Genomic DNA, 20,480 nt, shown 5'->3' with positions numbered 1-20,480 from the left:
GCTTATGATTTGTGACCTATATTGGACTCGGAGAACGAGGCACCGGTTACTTCTGTTTAGCGCAGTAAGAAAATATACGCTGCCAGTAGATTGATAATAAAAAAGTTGATAATTTACCTTTGATTAGTAAACGCCTAAATTTTTTTTTAATTCGGGACACTCGGAGCAATTCAAGACTAATGTATTTTTACCTGTGGAACTAAAGCTGTCAATATTCCACCATCTTGTATGATAAGTTACATGACAAACTACGTCACTTAAACCTGCTTCACCATTGGTTGACACCCTCATGACTAAACGGTCTCACAGTCTAGGTCGGCAACCGCCGCACACAGACAAACTGATCACTTCTGACGAAAATGCGTCACAAAAAGATTCAGCATGTTCAATCTTCAAATCTGAAGACATCCCGACTGAAATCTGCATAATCTTGGTTTTAAGTGCACGCACACTGATAAGATTCATCCAAACTCTGTACGGCTAGTTGAGATGAGATGAGTCAGGACGGTTTGAGTCGGGCTGTTTGCGGCGGGTTAAGAAAACTGGTTCTGATGTTTTTTCATCTAAAACTATAACTGGCAATACAGTACAAAGCAGTGAAAACACATATTACTTTTTGTAAATTAGTTCCATTAGATTAGGAAATAGCAAATACCATGAAACAGCGCTGCATTTTTTATTTATTTAATTAATATACCCTCTGGCAAGCCGTTTAAACATCTAATCATCAATTTCTGATATCAAAATTTATATTTTTAAAATCAACAATTCAATTTTTGAAATAATTATATTTTTGATATCAATGATTTTGTCGCATTGTTCATATAAAAAAAAAAAATGATTGATATAAAAAATAGTTGTTGATATCAACAACTACCTTTTATTTTGATATCAGAAACTGTTTTTATAGCAACACTTATATTTTTATATCAATAATTATATTATTAATATAAAAAATGACAAAATTACTGATGTATATAAATTCTTGATATCCATCCAAAACAGAATTCTTGATATCAGCGCTGGATAGTCCCCCGTGTAGTCAGTCAGTTGAATCTACCGCGTCTCCATCCTCCCTCCCCTCACTGCAATTTTAAGCACCACTTTAGTTGGGCGTCACTTCCAGTTGCTTGTGTGTGACTGAGTGAGAAGACACACTTACAGGTTAGCTTATACTCCGGATAACTCTTTCAAAACAACCTGCATTAATAACAAGCTAGACACGGCGAAAGATAAGACAAAGCTCGGATGTTTACTTTGTTTGTTGATGTATTTTAACAAATAAAACTGTAGACTGCAGGAGTTAAAAGTGCGACGTAAAAAAATACTGTAGAAAAAACAAAATCTAGACGGCAATGGACGAGGAGAAACGGCGGGCCTGCTGGCTTGTTGGCCGCAGCTGGGGTCAGTCCCGAGAAGGTCTTCCCGGTTTGATGTGGGGCATGCAGCCACTGGTTCTGGTTGTGCTGGTGTCAATGCTATCTGGACTCGCTTCTCCGGCCGAGGGGAAGGAGTGCGACAAGCCGTGTCTGAACGGACAGTGCAACCCGACGGTCGGCAACTGCATTTGCGAGCCCGGCTGGGCTGGGGACCAGTGCCAGCATTGCGGTGGTAGATTCAGGTAAGCGAATGACAATGATGTATTGTCCATACCAGATTGTTTGCATGTAGACTTAATTTGTATTTTTCCTTTTGAATAATAATACAACATAAAACATAAAAAAATAAATAATAAAAAAACGGGTTCAGGTGAAGTAAGGATTTATTCAGTGTAGATCGGCAAACTAGTGAAATAGGGTAAAACTTAAAAAAAAAAAAAAAACCGTGCGGTGAGTTATATTAAAGGAATCTGCTAGATTATATATGTGTATATATATATATATAAATATATATATAAATTACATACTCAGTTTGATCGTCTAATTAAAAATTCGTATACTTTTTATTTTAATAATTGATGAGTGCGCGCCTGGGTGAACAGGTACAGTTCTGTTTTGATTAAGCGTTGCTTGCGTTTCTTTTTTTTTTTTTTTTTTTTTTTTTTTGGCAAAATGTAGCTGCGCTATATTATTTTGGCGTAAAGGTAACCCATCTTATCCTGGACGAATCTGGAGCTGATAGAACTCCCGAGTGTGTAAATAAAGTCCGGATTTAAATGTGCAGGGATTTCTCACTTGATTTGAGTAACCTTGTGTCTTTGCATTACAACAGTGACCCGACAAAATCCAAGTGTGTACAAAGTGAGCTAACCGCACATTCAAACCAAAAATAAAACTTCTTAGTCATACAGTGTCAAACCATCTTTTCTTCCGAGAAACGAAACAAACTGATCGTCTGTGTACAATGTTACTAATTTGTTAGACCTCCAGGCTATTATTACTTAATGTATCTTTTGGTAAATATCTATTAATTCCGCAAATACAGAAACTACTACTGTACCTAGGGCAGCAGTGTGGAGTAGTGGTTAGGGCTCTGGACTCTTGAGTGGAGGGTCGTGGGTTCAATCTCCGGTGGGTGCTGCTGTACCCTTGAGCAAGGTACTTTACCTAGATTGCTCCAGTAAAAACCCAACTGTATAAATGGGTAATTGTATGTAAAAATAATGTGATATCTTGTAACAATTGTAAGTCGCCCTGGATAAGGGCGTCTGCTAAGAAATTGATAATAATAATAATAATAATAATACCTAGAACTAAATGACAATTCAATTCCGCTTCGTCTTTTATTACACTGTAGTTTATATTACCTTATCACCCGTACTGCATTAAAAAAAAAAATTACACACGTTGTTTTCGTGTTTAATGGCTAGCTTCAAACTGCTTGTCCCCATAAGAGAAGTTTTGAAAAGTTAACCTCAGTCCAAAGCCTGGGCTAGATGCCAAAGGACTGAAGTGTTTTAAGAATTATTTTCCTGGGTTGAAGCGCTTGGACGTTGTAGTGAGTTTCACTCCGGTGTTCTGTGAGTCGGAGGCTTCAAAAGCATTGTGAACTTTCTCCAGGTGTGGGTCTGTCGAAAATTACATGTTGGGATTAAAAAACAAACAAACAAACAAACAAACAAACAGTAAAACACTTAACTCTCTACATATACATAATGTGTCTGCGTTGGAGATGTCCTGTGGTGGGATATCTTTGATTACTATGGACACAGAAAAATAATTCTGCATTGACAACGGCCCTATCATATCAATTAACTTTTATCTGGAGGGAAAAAAAGTGTTTTAAAGAAAATAAAAATGCTTGCAATAGAAAGAGAGAACAATTTAAGTTTGTATTATTCACTGGTGGCCGTTTGACATTTGAGCCTGTTAATTGTGTAAAATTTCTTAACCTTTGAAAGAAGCCTTTGTCAAGAACTTGCTTTTACGTGTTGTGACACCAACTTCTTACACCAATAAACTAACGACAGCCACACAAAGGGGCCTATTTGATTTAAATGGTCCTGATGTTCATTTTTATAAAAATGTTACATTTGTGATGACTGTATAATACTAAATATGTAAACAAATAATAAAAAAACACATCAATAAAATCATTAAAGAATATAATGATAGTGTTAATGCTTAGGCCCATGTTTGTTCACAGTAAAACATTTCGAGTAAACTAGATGTTGACAGGTAATTGAATAAGAGTTAACATTTTACAACTGCAACCTTTGCTATCAGTTCAAACTATACAATGTGACTTAAGAACAAAAGCTACTTGAGCAGGCAGACCTAGAACCAGACAGATCTTAATATACAGGAGTGCTTTGTGTTTGTGCCAGTGGGTCCTGACCTATGACTACTGTAAAACAGGATTTTTTTGCGGCAACTTAATTTTGCTAATGGCCTACAAGGTCCATTCTGCTGCAATAAATGTATTTTTATTTTAATGTACTGCATATGTATGAATAATATATTTCATGGCACATTAATTTTGCTGACTTTTAATAAACGCGAAATTAGCAAACATTTCTTGCTCGCGAAATGTTCTTGTTTTACAGTAATTCTGTTTCTTTTTACTTGTACCCTGCCTCTGTCTGACCTGCTGGGATTCAAACAAGACTAATCAACTAGAGGTGTTATATTCTGTCATTTCTTAAAAGTTTAAACAAGTTTATTCTCAAAGTCTTACATTTAAGTCTTAAGTTTTACATTTTTGGAATGTTACTTTAAAAAGAAACTGACTACACAATGTATGTGTAGGCTGTACTGTATAGAAACAAAACATATTTGTCTAGTCAATTAACAGTAAAGTTAAACCTATTGTTGATGCGAAACAAGTAGTCAAAAGTTCCGCTAAAGCCATTATCAGTGTGTGGTTCCAGACCATCCGATTAACCCATTATCTCATTATCACAACAGACTCCCCGGAGTTATACAACAACAACAACAACAACAAAAACTGTTTATTACCGTAAAACTTCAAATAATCGCCAGTCTCTAATAAGCGCCGGGGCTGCTGGGAAATATGGTAAATAGACGCCGGGTCTCTATTAAACGCCGGGTTATGAATAATAATATAATGCGCGTCACACTGAATGTTCCAGCCAATACACACACGTGGTTGTACAGCGCGCTACCAACTTGTTTCTCAACAGCGATGAAGAGGCCCTGAGGCTCAGGATGAATAAGAAAACTGAATTTAATTTATTTTAAGGTACAGGTAATGCATAGTTATTTTTGTGACGTTATTCATTTTAAAACCAGTTGTGCTTTTCACTTTTTAGCTTTTTAGAGCGTGCTGAAAGTAAGTAAAATACAAACTTGTTTTCTGTTATTAACAGGGTTGCCTTTTAGTGTATTTGTATGTGTTTTTTTAAAAAAAAATATTTAATATTTGTATTTTGCTACTTTTCCAGAGTTCTTAATTATCAATGTACACGTTATAAAAACAAATTAGTCACTTTTGCTTTGATGTGATGAAACTGGTACCTGTATTGAATTTATTGTTAATCTTTAAACAGTTTTAAGCTTTTTTGAGTGTGTGGTGAGCCAACTGTATGAACTTATTTTCCGTGTTAACACAGTATTTCATGCGGTGGTTTTGCAATGAAGGTTCGTTGCTGATTAATTTTTCATTGATTGTCCATGCTTACCAATGTACAGGTTTTGAGGGTGAACAATAAATATGTGTTAATAAAGATGATACTTATTGCTTTTAATAATTTTAAAACCATGTTTTTTTTTATTGTGCTGCAAGCCTACCTTAATACATGCTTGTGTTCCGATATTTACAGGGCTGTCTTTACTGGATTTTACTGTTTTTATTATTATAATACAAACTGTTATTACCCACTGACACAACCTTTAATGACATTGCTGGAATGTTGTAATTTACTTCTGTCGTTTTCTAGAAGGTTGTGTGCAGTCAGCTTTTTCATGATTGCATCTGAAGTATTTGCAGATGTTAGTGATCTTACATAATAAACGCTGAGTCTCAAATAGTCGGTGGGGAAACTGGCAAAGATTGTAAATAAATGCTGGGGAGTTTATTTAAAGTTTTACAGTATATTAATTGTCCCGGGCAAATGGACAAGCCTAAAAATCGAGCCCTGTACTTGGCTTCTGTTTAGCAGTTCAACTATACCTGCAGTGTGGAGTAGTGGTTAGGGCTCTGGACTCTTGACCGGAGGGTTGTGGGTTCAATCCCCAGTGGGGGACACTGCTGTTGTACCCTTGAGCAAGGTACTTTACCTAGATTGCTCCAGTAAAAAAAAAACAACTGTATAAATGGGTAATTGTATGTAAAATAATGTGATATCTGTATAATGTGAAATAATGTATAATGTGATATCTTGTAACAATTGTAAGTCGCCCTGGATAAGGGCGTCTGCTAAGAAATAAATAATAATAATAATAATAATAATAATAATAATAATAATAATAATAATACCTTGGTGATATGGATACAATATTCATGGCTACCACTGTATTTCCAACTCCCCTCCCCACCCCATACACTTTTAAAAAATGTTTGGACTTTGTTTTGTTGCTCTGTGTGCTCGCAGTAAACAGTGCAGTAATGAACTGTATAAGAAGGTTATTTCTACCCATGCTGTTGGACTAACGAAGCCGTGCCATTTGGTTTACTGCATTCCTGTAAATGTTTAGCAAAAACTTGGCTGCATTAGTTATGTAGTAGCACAACATCCAAATGCTTTGGGTGGGGATTTTTTTAACAATACAATTTCCTTTCCTGTTTGTCTTGTGTAATCAGAAATAATCAAGAGGTGGGGGGGGCGGAGAGGACCAGACCAGACCAGACCGGACCCCCTCCTTTCTGTGTCTTAAAATAAAACCTGGTGTTTGAGATCTCCCTCATTACAGTAAAGCTATTGTTGGTGTTCAGGCACCAGCTGCAAGTCTGAAGGCCTTCTCTAACAGACTGGGATCCAGTCTAGAGACGTGGTGACAAATGAGTTCACACAACATTTGTCTGGAAAGTTTACCTCTAAATAGCTATAAAATGAACTTGTTTTCTTAGGGGATCCAGGGATGGAAATAAAACTCCAATTGCATAGCAGCTTGTACCATCCCTGGATTTACTGTGAGTTTAACAAGACACATCTGAGCTTGTTACCTACAGTATATACTGGGCTAATCAAGCTCGTAGTGAAACCTGGAATGCTGAAACTGCTATGCAATAGAGTCTTATTTCCATCTCTCAAGATCCATGGATGTCATGTATAAATATTGAAAACGATCACCTAAAATAAAAAAAATGTTTATTTAGCGAAACCGCTTTATTGTATTCAACATGCAACAAAACCATGGTTACCAACACTGTAATTGAAATAACGTTTGGTCACCGCAGAGCTATACCTTGTAAAGATAAAGATCCTACACAAATAAAAAAAATGGTCTCAAATAAAACGTAGAAAATGCATCATATAAAAGTGTATTACACAGACTTTGATAGCATAAATTTGCAAGTAAAAATAATATGCACGAACAAAACATTAGATAGTTGAACAAAACTAACTTGCACTTATTATGCAGAGTCTAAGCTCCCCCTCTCCTGCTTCACAGCACAGCTGGACTCAGAGTCACTGGCAGACGGGCCCGCTTCGTCCTGCCATGGTGACTTCAGCCATTGGTCAGGGTATTGTGCACAATATTCATTAAGTGTTTTCCTCTTGCGCACCATTTTCAAATCAAACTTAAGTCATCATATACCTATAGGAATAGCTTACCTACCTTAACACGCTAATTTCAAAGTAGGCGCTTTGAATGAAGCTGGCAAATGAAAGTGCACAGTCGGTGCAGGTCTTGATATTGACATCCATTTAAACGAATGAGAATGTTCTAGCGCTCCTTCAGTCAACGAGATCTGTCAGAACAGGGTGAAATGACAGTGACAGTGAAACTACAGTACTAAGGGACCACTGAGATGACTGACGACGACCCCTAGCCATTCAGAGCGGAATTGAGACGGGACAGACTCCAGGCTGCAATGTAGAAGTTGCTATGGAAACCTTGAATTCCATTACCAATTTCACTACTGTTTGTGGTGAGCAGCACTCTCCTCTGGGTTGGTACACACCGATTGAACTCTGCCACGCTTTCCTTACTAGACAAGAGTTGTTTCTAGTGTGTCTCCTGTATTTCATTTTATGTGCCATACAGCTTCTACACTATACCGAATCATTAAATGAGAGAAATTGAACTAAATGATAAGGGTACTGAAGCTAATACAAGACTTTAAAAGGATTTTGTGTTTTTATCAAGCCAGGTTACTAGGTACTCCAGATTCGAGCTAGATTCATGCAATTGTTACTTTTTAGCTACAGTATGCAGAGCTTTGTTTTTTTTTTTTTTTTGGATATATTCCACCTTGTTGGCATGCTTTGCAACTTTATCTTCTCTGTGGTTTGTGAGTCTTGATTTAGCACGGCCTTCTTCCACGCACAAAGGAACAATGCAGATTCCAGCTGGTGTTCATGCTTTTCAACAGTGCTTGATTCTGGCAATTATAATTTTTTCAACTTTCAGAAAATCAGTTTAAACAAATAGATTTATTCTGGGCCTGAATCGTAGCATTTAAATGAATAATTCTTTTACGGACACAAATCATTAAAACACTCCTATACTGTTAGAGATGTTCAGGTTACTGCCAGTGTGTATAGTATATGACTGGGTTTATCTTCATTGTGTTCGTGACTTGGGTCCATGATCGATCATGCCGAGAGAAAGGAACTGCAACAATTGCTGAGATTCCCTGGAGGTTTAGTGTAGAGAGCCGGAAAGCAATTTGTTTTGCTGTGAACCTGCATTTATGTTGGGCAATTCATTCTGTAACACAGTGTTTTCTGTTGTTGGTCAGTGTCACAGTGAGGTCTATAGCAGAGCGTCAGAACCAAGGCAATGCCCATGTTGGTTCACCATTAGCCAGTGAGTCCGGCTTCTCTTGTAATACATTGTAACTAGGGCTTCTGTTTTTTGGGTTTTATTAATTGTATTTTTCAGTGCTTATTTGTAGCTATTTTCAAGTTTTATGTAAATCGTTTTTTTCGGGGCTTTCGTTTTTGATATATTGTATGAAATTAGTGTTTTTGGTTACTTTCCAAAATGCTTGAGCGGTTTTTTTTTTCTGTGTGTGTCAAAATATGTATAGTAACTCGACAGTGCTTGCACATTTAAATGGTATCTTCTTTCCTTTGCTGTCTTCCACAACGAAATCCCAATGGTTATGTGCACATTCTTCTGGGGTTTTTGTGTGTACGCATTTTTTCGCCACAATTCTGTTTTAAATTCTCTGTGTTTTAACTGTAATACAGCTTTAAATCCCGCTAACAAGCCTCCATCCTGATTGTAATCTCGTTTTAAATCTCGCAAGCGGAGTCTCCAATAGAAATGTAGGAATGTGCTGTCACTCAGTAGTTGGGGCGGGTTTAAAGTATTCAGAACTAATCAATGCTAGATATAAGTCAGGAAGGCTCGACATTGCCCAGCAGCACAGGGAAATGTTTTTATTATTATTTTTGTAGTAGGTTTTATTTTTTTAAATGTGAAAAGGGTAAAGTCAATGTGAATAGATGAACCATTTCCACAGTTTACGGTGTTTTACGGTATTTATTGGCTATTCACCGATATATATTTTTTGTATCGGGTGTTTTATCGGGTTTTATTGGTTAAAACCGAAAATTAGAAGCTCTAATTGTAACCCACATTGTACACTGCAGTGGTTTGGAATTATAAAAGCATTCGGTTTTTTATTAAGTTCTTATCAGAAAATAATTATTTAACACGTTTTAACACTAGAACCGCCATCCGGGTCAATTTGGCCCATTTTGGATTTAAAATGTTAATTCACTCTTTCATTGAAAATCGTATGTGTGTATCCGTTTTTGACTTTTCCTAAATATATGCATTAAATGTCCAGTGTTTGATAGCCAGAATCGCAAAAATTATAAAGTTATAAACAGTTCTAGAACCGCCAAGTGGGTCAGTGTGACCCATGCATTTCAGTATATTTCAAATATAACGTAAGAATATATTTAACGTATTTGTTTTTTTTTGTAAATGCAGCAAACAAGACATGCCTCCTCCTCCTAGCACACATGTTTTTTTAAATTTTATTTCAAGCCTTTCTTTGTTTGTAGACTGACTACGAGACAGAGATTGCTATGATTGTGGATTTGTCAAGATGCAAACACAGTGAAAGCCTAGTTGCTTATTTTTCAATGTACCTGGAAACAACAATCCTTTGTTTTGTTCCACAAATGCAACTGGGAATATATCAGAAGGAAATATTTAATCTTGAAAGTAGTCATTTTGATTGGAATACAGCAAGCTGCTCTCAGATGCATACAGCAAACTGAAATGACAGGTAGGATAACAACTTATGTGCCTAATATGAAACATATGTTATATATCCTTTTTTATATTACTATTACAAAAAAAAAAACATTTTGGTTTTACAGGTTTGTATGTACTAGTTTACACGTGTTTACACAACAGTATTCAATGGAACTGTGTCTGTGTTTACAACACAGCTCCTGAATGCAATCAGAGTCAGCTGGCAGACACGTACGCTCCTCCATAGAGTACAATGCAGCCGTCATACTGGAAGTAGTGTTATATTTTCATTTTATGTAGTATTAGAAACAATTATTTTGGTTTTATAGTTTTGTGTGTAGATATACCCATTTACACCTGTACCCGGGTATATGTACATACCCGTTTCTTTTGAAATGTGTGTTTTATTATATTTTTTTCACTGTTTGTAGTCGTGCTGTATATGCGCTCATTTTAAAAATAAAGCCTTTAATTTTCCATTTAAATGCGATGTTTCTGCGATGCAAATGTTAGATATGATGTTCATGAATAAAACTTTTCAGTTGTATCCGATAGTATGTCTTTAATTTTCATAACGAAGCAGTTTAAAAATATATGGGTCACAGTGACCCATGTGGCGGTTCTAGGTAGTTCAAAAATCTGGCGGTTCTAGTGTTAAAAGTGCATATGAAAGACGGCCAGTTGATACCACTGGAGCAGAGTGAAGTGTTCTGTTTAAGGTGCTCTCTCTTCATATCTGCCAGCTCTCTCGCCCACCCCTTTCTACAGACCTTAATCTCAAGCTCCCTCTCCAATTTCTCACTGGCAGCCTCATCAATTGCTGCTGTCGGTGCCTCTTCAGCCAACACCTTTTCTACAATCCATGTTGCACATGATGTGCAAGATGCTGTTATATTTTTATTTTCTTGTGTTTTTTCAGTCATGTACTGTGATGTCTGGATTCATGGATTGTCTGTGGTTAGACAGACTAGGAGCTACAGTAGGAGGACAGATTGTTTGTTTCAAAGTAGCTATAAATCAAGGCTCAAAGTTATTTGGTAGCATTTTGCTTCCCAAAACTCTTGCTGCTAGTTTTTTTTTTTATGCAGTAGTATTTCTGATACCTTACGGTGCAGTTTATATGACCGACCCTGAGTGAACATGCATATAATTACTGGTATTAGTTTTTTTAAATACGTACATTATTATTATTATTATTATTATTATTATTATTATTATTATTATTATTATCTGTCATAAAGCGGGAAGCCATTGCAAATAGAGCTTCCAGATTTGTAGATGACTGAGGTTTGTACCGCCCTATGTAGAGACGCACAAGGCCCACAGTGCAAATTGTATTGGACAGTGGAGTACAAATACCTACAGTACCAGCACAACGTGCATACAGTTTAAAGGTATGAAGTTTATTTTATAGACCAAAATTAAAATTAAATAACCGTTAAAAACATTACAATTTTATAAGATAACAGGCAATGACCTAACAGGATATTAAGATTATTTTGTGTCTAAAAAATGCTCGTTTAATCTGTCATGGAGAATGTCGGCTCCAGTTTTGTTATAATGTTAACCCTGGTTTCACCCATGCGAAAAATGAACACATAATAGGTAGATAATTATTACTTTATCACAATTGAGTATGGAGAGGAAAAAAAAGGTTCAAATAGCTAGCTATAACTAGGGGTCTACCTAAATGGTGATTTTGCGCAAATCAGGAAATTGAGGGGTAACCGTAAAATTCACCTCTTTTAGGGGACAATGCATACCGGACAAGTATGGAGAGAAAAAAAGAAACTTTGTTTAAATGAACTACTGCACAACACAGGACTCTTGACTGGAGGGTTGTGGGTTCAATCCCCAGTGGGGGACACTGCTGTTGTACCCTTGAGCAAGGTACTTTGCCTAGATTGCTCCAGTTAAAAAACAACTGTATAAATGGGTAATTGTATGTGAAATAATGTATAATGTGATATCTTGTAACAATTGTAAGTCGCCCTGGATAAGGGCGTCTGCTAAGAAATAAATAATAATAATAAATAATAACACAAGCGACGCAAACTATGAATCTTCCTTCTGTAGCTGGGCTTTTTTTTATTCCTTTGTGTGCATTGCACTTTTCTGTGACCCCCTCAAAGACGTCTTGGGCTGTACTGCCTTTCTCTCTGTGATTACTTTTTACAAATAAAAATGCTACCACAGAACAGCAAAAACAGTTCAGAAAAAGTTGTTGAAAATGCTGAATTATTTTCGCTGAACAAAATAATATTGCCCTGGCAGTGCTGTTTATTTATGCCTTAAATTACTCCTCTTGTTTATTTTTTATTTTTAGAATGGCAAAAAAATACATGTTAGTGTTTGTGGAAGGGTGGGGGTATTCACTGACAGGGGAGACAGAAGATTGGATTTATTTTAGCCCGCAGAGGGTGCTATTGTCTGTGGCCTGTATACCGGCAACGGTAATCAGGACCACAGGTTACCAACACAGGTATAGGCAGGCACACTCACAGGTGCTCAAAATAATAATGAAAACCAAAGGCGAAATGAAAAAGGAAAAGTAATAAAACTACAAAATAAAAGTGCTGCTTAGGCAGTGCCCCTACTGCCAACATGCCGGTCAGCTCGGGTCTCCGTCCTGCGCTTTGCTGTTCCTCTATCACTACACACGTCCCCTCGGGTATGTAACCATATATTTTAATAAATGGTTTATATAAGGCTGGCTGTCTTCCTCAGCTGTGCGTGCCTGTTTTGGTCGCTCGGAACGTATCCAGTTTCCCCGCTTCACTGTACAAAAACTGCTTGGAACTGTCTCTGTGTATTCCCAATCACGGCCACCCGAATGCACAACCAAGCACAGTTCTTATGGGCAGAGCAATCCCCCAAGGCCCGCCTCTCAGCCACTCAGACAGGGAAAGCCAACACACCCTCTTCCCCACCTCTCCGTGTCATCGCCATGACTGACAGGCGGATCTTGCGAGACTGCTGCCCTCTTCCTGCAGAACCACGGATACACCAGATAGTCAGCACAGATTTCCCCTATTAGTGTTCTATTTGCCGACCGAGATAGTGAGCCCGAAAGTTATAATCCTCAGGACAGTTTAGCTAGTGAGAGAGGAAGAGACGAGGTAAGAGGGAGGGGGGGGGGGGGGGACTAACAAAAAAAGGTGTTTATAAGTGTAATCATATTTGTTCTACAGATCTACCAAATGAAGACATAAACAATCTCTAGGGTTTTCTTGTATTGCTGCATTATATCTGTATGGCTTACACGCTTCTATTTACATATCTTTTTAGGTACACTATTCTTATTCTTTATGGCCACACTTTCTGTTGGAACCTTTCCAATCTGTAACTTACACTCATTCTATCTTATTATATTTAATAAGAAAAACATAATAATAATAAAGTTTAGCAAGCATTTGAATCACTGTTGTACATTTTTTGGGGTAACTGCAGAAAATAATTATCAGACTTCTGAATGAATATTATGCTACTGACAAGCTCATACTGTCCAGACTGCAACGTCCCCATTTTTCAGTGTGTGGAACTTTTTGTGTTGAAAACCAAAAATTGAAGGCCAATTAATGACTCAAATGTGTCATTGTTAGATAAACCAATAATTGTATTCATTCATTTTATTTGTACTGAATGAAGTATGAATTATATTATAACTGGGGTCTCTACAGCATTTTGTTTTTGGGTTTTATAGTGAAAACATTACTGTATTTCCTTGAATGTATTGTATATAGTTAATTAAATTATACATGTAAATTATTATTTATATATATATTAATTTGAACAACTTGCATTGTTGAAATATTTATTGTTTTTGTTTTTTAATGTTTTGTGAATTGAAAAAAAAAAACAACAAAGATTAATAAAAAAAATTATATATATTATAGTTTCCAAACACTATACTCTCCGGAAGACACACGCTGTATAAAGTACTGTATACAATAATCTATTAGTAAATTATTTCACATTTATATTGTACAGGTTTTTACCTAGTTTTAAATGCACCTTTTGCATCTAAATGCACCTTTACAACCAACCATTTTATAGCCTGCAAAGTAGGGAACATATTATCCTTTTGTACTTTTGTTGTATAATTATTTATTTTTTTTTTTTTATTTTTTTTTTAGAGATTCAAGGATTTATAAAACCACTTACTAAATCATGCGGAATGTTGGTGAAAGACAACATTTTACAGGAAAACAATGTGGCATTCAAAGTGTTAAGTCAGGTTTTTATTCCATCGTCGTTGAAGAGCAAGGCGGCCTGTGATCATCGCTGTCCTGTCGCCGTGCAGTTTATACTTTCTACTGGCAATCGCCCTGCTCAAACTGCAGTCGTTGACAGTTCAAATCAACTGAACTTTGACCTCGTCGCTATGCGTATATCCAGTCAGTAGAGCTGATTTATAAAGAACAGATGAAAAAGGAGAACGCATGGGTATCAATTGCTGAACAAATGCAATCAACTTGTGAGTATTTTAACCTCACTGTAGTGTAACTGGTGAAGTTTTAGTTTTAATACAGCGACTGCTGTTTTAAACACATTGAATATTATGAAGTGCCCCAGGTCCAACACGTTGTTGTTGTTGTTGTGCTATAAGATTTTTTTTTAAATATAGCATGTCCAATATTTTCTGTAGTAGTAGTAATAATAATGATAATAATATTTTGCGTAGTACAAACTCTGAAAAAGGGATTCAAATAATTAATGCAACCATGTTAAATAAAGTAAACTCTTGTTTGGTATTTAAGGTTAATTTTGGTGAATTTACTGTTTTCTGGAATCAATTGTATCTTGAACTGACTTGTTTTAAAGTTCATGCTTAGCAGATCTTCAGTCAGAAAGTGTGACAATAGAAAATAGCATTTTTTATTAATTTAAATTATTTTTAATAATGTAGGGTTGATGAACAGACTGGGCTAAATCTAGGAATGACAAACAAATAAGAGTATTTGTGGACTACATTGCTGAGGCAGAAAGAAGGCAGCTGCAAGAGAATAAAAGGTGCAAAGTTTCTGTTAGTGATGTCAGATGGTTCAACTGATAGCACTGTCATAGAAGAGGTATATGTATGATTCTGCCAGAAAGGGCTGGTGACTGTGCAGTTTGTGCCCATGCAGTCTGTGGAGACGGCAGATGCTCAACACATCTCAGAAGCTATATCTTCATGAGGCAGATTGTTTCAGACCCTGTTGAGACTGCTCATTATGTTGCTTGTTTTTACTTTTTCTTTTGTCGTCATTGCCCCCGGGGAACGATGTTGGCCCGTAAAATGTCTGTGACTGGTGGATTTTTCCATCCGCTAGCTATGGTGGCTAGTGCATGAGAAAGTTCATTTCAAGCCCTGTAAACCAGTATTTTAGTAATTGCAAAAAGAACCACTCCTATCTCTTTAATTTAGGTAATCAGTGAGCTCACCCCCTGGTTTTCCAAGTAGCTATTGGGTTAAAGTACAGTTAAAGTCATTAGAGCAGTAAACTAATTAATTTTATGAAAATGCACTGTAGCACAACCTAAGCGTCACTGATTTAACTAAAGGCTAAACAAAGCATTTCTAGACATCTTGATCGTGCTGCAATTAAAACTGAACAACATGTGCAATACAGCTCAGCCCAACAATATCTGCAGTTTGGAGTGCAGCAGAAGTCACCCAGTTGAGCAGATCGCATTGTTCAGCCCTTTAGCAGAAACATGTATGGGAATCCTGTTCTCCCTTCTGATGGCTGTAGTCTTCAGCAGTTGCAACAGCTTGTTGAACTCTTAACTCAGTTGACTTCACAACCAGCCACATCTCCCCCTTAGAACAGCCTGTAATGGATGCCTTGCTTGAGCTGGCAAGTCTTAAGAAATGACTTGGTCTTGAGACTCCACACAGCTTTCCAAGCTTAGGCATCTGTCGTGTTTCTTATAATGGCCTGTATTGACAGCCACACACACAGACTCGCTTCAAGTGGAAAATCGAGAGCAGTTGTGCTCTCGCCGTGTGGCATCTGTCTCGGTGCACAGGGAACAATTAAAGTGTTGTACTGTCTGCAAGTGTCTCTGAAGGCAGAGCGCTTGGTGCCTCGTAGCCCAAGGTGGGTTTGAGTACAATCAGAGGAACTACCTGAGGTTTGCCCATGGGGTGTCTTGCTTCAGGTGATACATAGTAGAGTTTACAAAGTTATGTTAACTTTCTTACTTTTGCAATGAGGTGCACAACACATGGTTTAAAATGTACTGACAGGTCGGATCTGGTCATCCAAAATGTCAGTCAGATGTATTTTAAGAAGAAACCATTTGAACAGCCACTCAATTCTTTGTGTACCTTTTATCTCAAGGGGTTAAGACACTAGGCTGAGTTCAATTTAACACCACCTTATGGTGATAACATTTAACAGTGTGATAATTCTGTTTAAACTTTATCATTATACAGTAGATTAAGAAAGTCTCTTTAAAAAAATGTATTTAGATGAATTTATAATAATGTTTTATATTTTGTGAGAAAATGTGTGTTTGTAAGAGCTGACACAATTTGTCAGTCCACAGGATCCTGCAGCATATACCATGACCCCTCTTAAGGTTACAGGGTTGTATTTATTTTGCATATTAACTTTGTTCGATTCAACATTTAAAAAATAGGCCACAGTGTAACATATTGGTAACTATGGGTGTGCCAAGTCACACAGAACCGTGATATTTTTCTTGACGATACGATTATCGATACAGTGACCCCTGTATTGATACGCTGTTACTTCAAGTAAAATTGTGTCTGCTAACATGAGCATGCATTAATTTGTGTCCTACACTGATAATTAGTTGTGCAATTGGCAACTTAATTTCTTCGATTATTGTATAGGCATTTATCAACTATAATCGATGCATTTACATATTCAAATAACACTGTTGTGCATAATACACAAAAAGGCATAACTTACATTCAGATTAGAACACTTCCAATTTATAAAAACATACAAAGGTCTTTTTTTAACAACTGAAAATGTGTCTGCATCAGATGTCCCTTTTTAAGATTGTAATAATAAAACTACTATATTTTAACAGAAGTCATTTCTATCTGAACTATGGTTGTTCATTACAGTTAACATTATGTCCAAAGCAAAGCAAAACCATTTGAATTAGTCTCACAAATCCTGACTAATTTAACTACCATACTAAATTCCACTTCTTTTTATATAATATTGCCGTATAATCCAAACACAACATACTAAGGTAAATCAGTAGATTTAATATTGGCATTCTTTTAAAATGATTACACATAACATAAGGTATATGCTGTGATCTTGTCACTTTTAAGTGCCAAAAAAGCATAGACTCACCAGTGAAACAACTTTACTAATTTTACAAGGGATATATCCAATGCGAATGTAGAAGCCTAAAATGTGTATCCTAGCAATGAGCTGATGTTGCCGGTGTCGTAACCAATAGTGCCTCCCCATATGATAGTGTCTTTTTGCTAACTGCACATGTCAGAACTTTGAAGACATGCGCAGAGCGCAAGAAAATACATAAATACAAAAAACAGATCTTTGTCAACAGGAATAGTTCCTGCTGCCTTCAAAACTGCTTTGGTTAAGCCTTTACTTAAAAAATCTAATTTAGATTCTACTAACTTGAAGAATTTTAGACCCATTTCTAACTTGCCTTTCTTAGCTAAAGTTCTTGTAAAGGTAGTAGTGAAACAACTTAACATATATCTGAACAATATCAATGTCCTTGAAAGATTTCAGTCAGGGTTTCGATCTGGTCATAGTAGAGGCTGCCATTGTCAGAGTGGTAAATGACTTACTGATGAGTGCTGACTCTAACTCCATGTCCATTCTAGTTCTTTTAGACTTCAGTGCTGTATTTGATACTATGGATCATGGTATTTGAATTGACCGTCTGAAAAGCTGGGTTGGCCTGACAGTAACTGTTCTCAAGTGGTTTGTCATATCTAACTAACTAGGGGAGTCTGTATCAGGGTTATCCAATATTACTTGTGGTTTCCCCCAGGGCTCTATTCATGGTCCAGTATTATTTTCTTTGTATATGCTGCCACTGGGGGAAATCATTTGTAAACATAGCATAAACTTTCACTGTTATGCCGATGATACGCAACTTTTATATTACTGTAAAACCTGGTGACTACTGCTATTTCAGTCTTACTACAGTGTCTTGCTGACTCAAAAGTTGGATGTCTCAAAATGTTTTGCAATTAAACTCAGATAAGACGGAAGTCCTGCTGTTAGATTCTCAGCAACAACTAGAGCTTGAAAACTCCCTAAAAATGATTTGGGCAACCTGACCTCTAATGTAAAATCTGATGTAAGAAACTTGGGGGTTATATTTGATTCTGGTTTGAGTTTTGAGGCACATATTGGAAAAATTATAAGAAGTGTCTTTTTATCACCTATGTAACATTGCTAAAATTAGGTATTTTCTTTCTTTGGCAGATGCTGAGAAACTAATTCATGTTTTCGTTTCAGTAAGACTTGATTATTGCAATGCTTTATTTGCTGGACTTCCACATCACGTCTTATCGCGTTTACAGCTTGTTCAAAATGCAGCATCGATGGTTCTGACTAGAACGAAAAAACTGGCTCATATAACTCCTGTGTTGGCCTCATTGCACTGGCTTCCAATACATTTTAGAATTGAATTTAAAATCTTACTATTAACATATAAAGCACTACATGGCTTAGCACCGGAGTACCTAAGAGAGATTCTGTCCCCATATAAACCTCTGCGCACTTTAAAGTCGGCTAACGCTGGACTTTTGTGCCTCCCAATGGTAAAATTGAAAAGGAGAGGAGAAAGTGTGTTTTGTTTTAATGCTCCCAAGCTGTGGAACTATTTGCCTTTCTCTAATAGAGATGCTGCTTCAGTCAGCATTTTTAAATCGAGATTAAAGACTCATTTTTATAGATCAGCTTTTTTAACCTAATCTAGATATAAAGTTTCTGTTATCTATTTTGATCTGCTAACTTTGTATTTTATTTGTTTTTCTTATTTATTTTATTTTTGTCCTATCTAGATATTTGCTATTTATTGTTATTATTAATATCTGTCTGTCTTGCTTCTTGATCGATACATACTGTCTGTAAAGCGCTTTGAGATACCATGGTATGAAAGGCGCTATATAAATAAAATAAATAAAAATGGACTACCTGTCCGAGAGTTACACACACATTACATTAGGGCTTCTGGTTTTCTGTGTTTTTGGCTGTCTTTTTGCTTATCCTTTATGAATTAATTTCACAATCAACACATTTCTCAGTTTTAATTCAGAAACTAACAGACATTAAACAGTGCTCAGTCATTTTAATAGGAAAGTAGTTAAACACGATGAAAACACAAAGAAAAACCAGAAGCCCTCAATATATTATTCAGTGTGAACTCATCCATGGCATTGCTTGTTGCTTTATTTATATAAATGAAGGTTTTGATGAGGTATCTTTTTTTTTTTAAATTAAAATAACAATACACTAAATTAACATGCCGACTACATCCAAGAAGTATTAAACCATTATAGTATTGAAAATAAAACATCAGTCATGTTTTTTTTTAATTTCCTGTTTACAATTTATGAATTACATGGCCCAGCTTCTGCTAGCGAAAGCAGCGGTCCCTTCCGGTTAAGTTAAGTGTATCGGTCCAGGTTCCTGATGTGATTATAAGCTTGTTTCAATTTTAAAAAGAAAACTGGGCATGATTTATTGATTGACACTTAACGGCTCTTCTCACTGATTGGTAGATGTGGGCATCCAGGGCGGGTTTAGTATCCTGATATTGTTAAAGTGTCCTTCCCGCGACTTGTACAACTAGTAAAAAATAAGTATTTTACATACCCCAAAACAAACTAAAATGTTCCATTTTACTCAAGTTACTGGAAAGCAGTCTCCTTTTAAGCTTTAAATCAGCATTTTGGTAAACAGGAAGCCTGCTTCAGTGGTTACTATGGAACTCCTCCCGTTGCTATATGACGTGCGCAGGGTAAGGAAATTAAAAATAATTTCATTATTATTTGTATTTCATACAAAAAAAAAAAAAAAAATCATATTAACGAAACTGTACAGCTCTGTTATGTGCCTGTGTGTAATATTTGCCATGCACACAGTGCTGTGCAGTGATTGTCATGTCACCTATATGCAATCTTAGCGGGAAATTAAAATACTACACACTGTAAACAAGAAAATGGATGTCTCTAAAAAGGCCCAAAATGTGTCTGCAGCAGATCACGTATCCAGCCGGGGTTTTACACAGCGATGGAGGTAAGCTCTTGTTCTGTATGTCCTGCAATGTTACTGTAGATCACTACCGAAACTCGTTCTGTTGACTGGCATTTAGACTCACCGAAAAGAGAAAGGCGGAAATCCAGAGCAGTACTGCGACTGCTTTACTTGCAAAGAAACAAAAAACGTGACTTCCATATTCCAAAAGTCCACTTATTAAATTTTGACCTGGCAGAGGCGTTTGTTTGCGCAAATATCCCTTTTAAAAAATTGGACAACCAAAGGTTACGGAAATTCTTCAGACAGAGTGTAGCAAATGGTGGAGTGATTCCTTCATCAGCCCAGCTGAGACGTGAATACCGTATTACTTCGAAATAAGCCACCCTCGAATTAACGCGTCACTCAGATATCAGCTTTTTAATAGACGCCACCCTCAAATAAACGCCGCTCTCAATAAAGAAACGCAAAGGTATTTTTT

At 36.5% G+C, this 20,480-nt stretch overlaps 1 protein-coding gene across 3 annotated transcripts in view; it reads left to right on the top strand.

Annotated features, from left to right (window-relative positions):
- The first annotated feature begins 1,042 nt into the window (after positions 1 to 1,042).
- The window catches only part of LOC117409042 (attractin-like), a 184,420-nt gene continuing 164,982 nt past the window's right edge, over positions 1,043 to 20,480 (top strand). For 2 of the 3 annotated variants that reach the window (XM_059003785.1, XM_059003790.1), the window contains exon 1: positions 1,043 to 1,621. In XM_059003785.1, coding sequence (XP_058859768.1) covers positions 1,356 to 1,621 — 266 coding nt within the window. In that variant the 5' untranslated portion in view covers positions 1,043 to 1,355. The remainder of the gene's footprint in view (positions 1,622 to 20,480) is intronic. The other variant, XM_034014569.3, reaches the window with a different exon arrangement.

The sequence above is a fragment of the Acipenser ruthenus genome, chromosome 2, assembly GCF_902713425.1.
Source record: "Acipenser ruthenus chromosome 2, fAciRut3.2 maternal haplotype, whole genome shotgun sequence".
Lineage (NCBI taxonomy): Eukaryota > Metazoa > Chordata > Actinopteri > Acipenseriformes > Acipenseridae > Acipenser > Acipenser ruthenus.
This window is presented reverse-complemented; position numbering and strand designations above follow the sequence as displayed.